This window comes from Triticum aestivum, chromosome 7B (assembly GCF_018294505.1).
Source record: "Triticum aestivum cultivar Chinese Spring chromosome 7B, IWGSC CS RefSeq v2.1, whole genome shotgun sequence".
In the NCBI taxonomy this organism is placed as follows: domain Eukaryota; kingdom Viridiplantae; phylum Streptophyta; class Magnoliopsida; order Poales; family Poaceae; genus Triticum; species Triticum aestivum.
Window position 1 is genome coordinate 585,959,664 of NC_057813.1, and position 2,028 is coordinate 585,961,691.

General features: G+C 56.3%; 1 protein-coding gene across 1 annotated transcript; it reads left to right on the forward strand.

Annotated features, from left to right (window-relative positions):
* The first annotated feature begins 458 nt into the window (after positions 1-458).
* Positions 459-1,825, forward strand: LOC123158976 (probable xyloglucan endotransglucosylase/hydrolase protein 23). The gene is made up of 3 exons (XM_044576785.1): positions 459-829; positions 922-1,115; positions 1,228-1,825. Exons 1-3 carry the CDS (start codon positions 578-580, stop codon positions 1,640-1,642), a joined length of 861 nt encoding a protein of 286 aa, XP_044432720.1. The 5' UTR covers positions 459-577; the 3' UTR covers positions 1,643-1,825.
* Positions 1,826-2,028: the final 203 nt, after the last annotated feature.

The window sequence follows — 2,028 nt, forward strand, 5'->3', positions numbered from 1 at the left end:
TCCAGACTGAAAAGGGATTGTCAAGCCGTGACACGCAATGACAGAACCAGCTCGTCCTCCACAGTTCCTGAAACTTCACATACCGGAGGAAGAAGAAAAGGCTGATCATCCATCCCCTGCTCAAGTGTCGTGTGCTATGCCATTTGCCTGCACAACACAGGGCCATCTCAAACGCCATGGCTGCAAATTAGGAGAAGTTGCATCCAGAAATCTGCTGCACGTCTCGATCGATTTTAATGTGTTACTGTATGTACGCGAGCCTGTCTGCCTGTGGCATCGCCGCGCCAACCTTCTCATTGTCCATCACGCGCTACGTACAGGGCCGTCCTGCCCGCCCTGTCTCCTCCCGTCTGGCGCCAACTCACACGCATTACACTCACCGGGCTGGCAAAGTTCGCAGAACCATCCATCAGGCACGCCACGCTCATCTCCAAACCTCTATATAAACCTCTCACGCCCTGCTCGTTCCACTCACACAAACACAAAGCTTAGATCCAGCTTTCTCCTCCTCATCAACCTTCTTCTAGCTAGCTAGCTACTCCAGTTGAGTGAGCTTACTTTCTGGAGCACGAAACGCATGGCGGTGTCGGTGCTGGCGATCCTGCTCGCCTCGTGTGCCCTGGCGGCGGCGAGCTTCGACAAGGAGTTCGACGTCACCTGGGGTGACGGGCGCGGCAAGATCCTCAACAACGGCCAGCTCCTCACGCTGGGGCTCGATAAGATCTCCGGCTCCGGGTTCCAGTCCAAGCACGAGTACCTCTACGGCAAGATCGACATGCAGCTCAAGCTCGTCTCCGGCAACTCCGCCGGCACCGTCACCGCATACTACGTAATTAACCCAACATCCATTCATTCCTCTGCTTCGAGGTCCAGATGACACGGTTGCCTAACTCGATCGGTTTGCTGTGTATGAATGTGCAGCTGTCGTCGCAGGGGCCGACGCACGACGAGATCGACTTCGAGTTCCTGGGCAACGTCACCGGCGAGCCCTACACGCTGCACACCAACGTGTTCACGCAGGGGCAGGGCCAACGGGAGCAGCAGTTCCGCCTCTGGTTCGATCCCACCAACGACTTCCACACCTACTCCATCCTCTGGAACCCAAAGCACATCATGTAAGTTGGTCCAACGCCATTGCTCAACCTTCTTTTTTGTTTCAAGAACGCCGGCCATCTGTGGCTAGTGCAGGAGCACATGGACTGACCGATTTGGTGTAAACAAATGCAGCTTCATGGTGGACGACATGCCGATCAGGGACTTCAAGAACCTTGAGGGAAAGGGGATCGCCTTCCCCAAGAACCAGCCCATGCGGCTCTACTCCAGCCTCTGGAACGCCGATGACTGGGCCACGCAGGGCGGCCGCGTCAAGACGGACTGGTCCCACGCGCCGTTCTCTGCTTCCTACCGCGGCTTCAAGGCCGACGCGTGCGTGGTGACCGCGGGCGGCCGGCCGCGCTGCGGCTCCAGCGTGGGCACGGAGGTTGCCCCCGGCACAGGCGCGGCGGGCGAGTGGTACAACCAGGAGCTGGACCTGACGCGGCAGCAGCGGATGCGGTGGGTGCAGAGCAACTATATGATCTACAACTACTGCACCGACCCCAAGCGCGTCGCCAAGGGCGTCCCCGCCGAGTGCTCCATGTAGTCCGCATGTCCATCCAGCAAGCTAGACCATGCATACGTTGATCGATAGATGGGGAAGATGGGGGTGTCTGTATTGTATGATCAGTAAGGACTGGTGTGTGTTTGCCGGTGGTAGATTCTTCTGTTTGCTCCTTGTCACGTTAAACTCGTGTGTAATATATGCCTCGTCTTGTTCTCTTCTTCATGTGTTTGTTGCTCTACTTTGCCACCGATTGTTGGTTGGATTATTCGTTCGTGATACGCTCACTGTGTGCTGAGCTTATCTCGAGACCTTGACCAGCAGCTGTTAATCATCTGGAGCCAATCACCCGGTCAGTGGAAACGTATGTAGAAACTGATAGTGATAGGCCGAGCCTACACTGCCAATAATTAACCGGCTGGACATGT

Excerpts from the sequence above, each read along its gene's own strand:
- LOC123158976 (XM_044576785.1), top strand. The coding sequence starts at position 578 with ATGGCGGTGTCGGTGCTGGCGATCCTGCTCGCCTCGTGTGCCCTGGCG. Across the intron at positions 830-921 it reads GCACCGTCACCGCATACTAC|CTGTCGTCGCAGGGGCCGAC; the intron begins GTAATTAACCCA and ends ATGAATGTGCAG. Across the intron at positions 1,116-1,227 it reads TGGAACCCAAAGCACATCAT|CTTCATGGTGGACGACATGC; the intron begins GTAAGTTGGTCC and ends AAACAAATGCAG.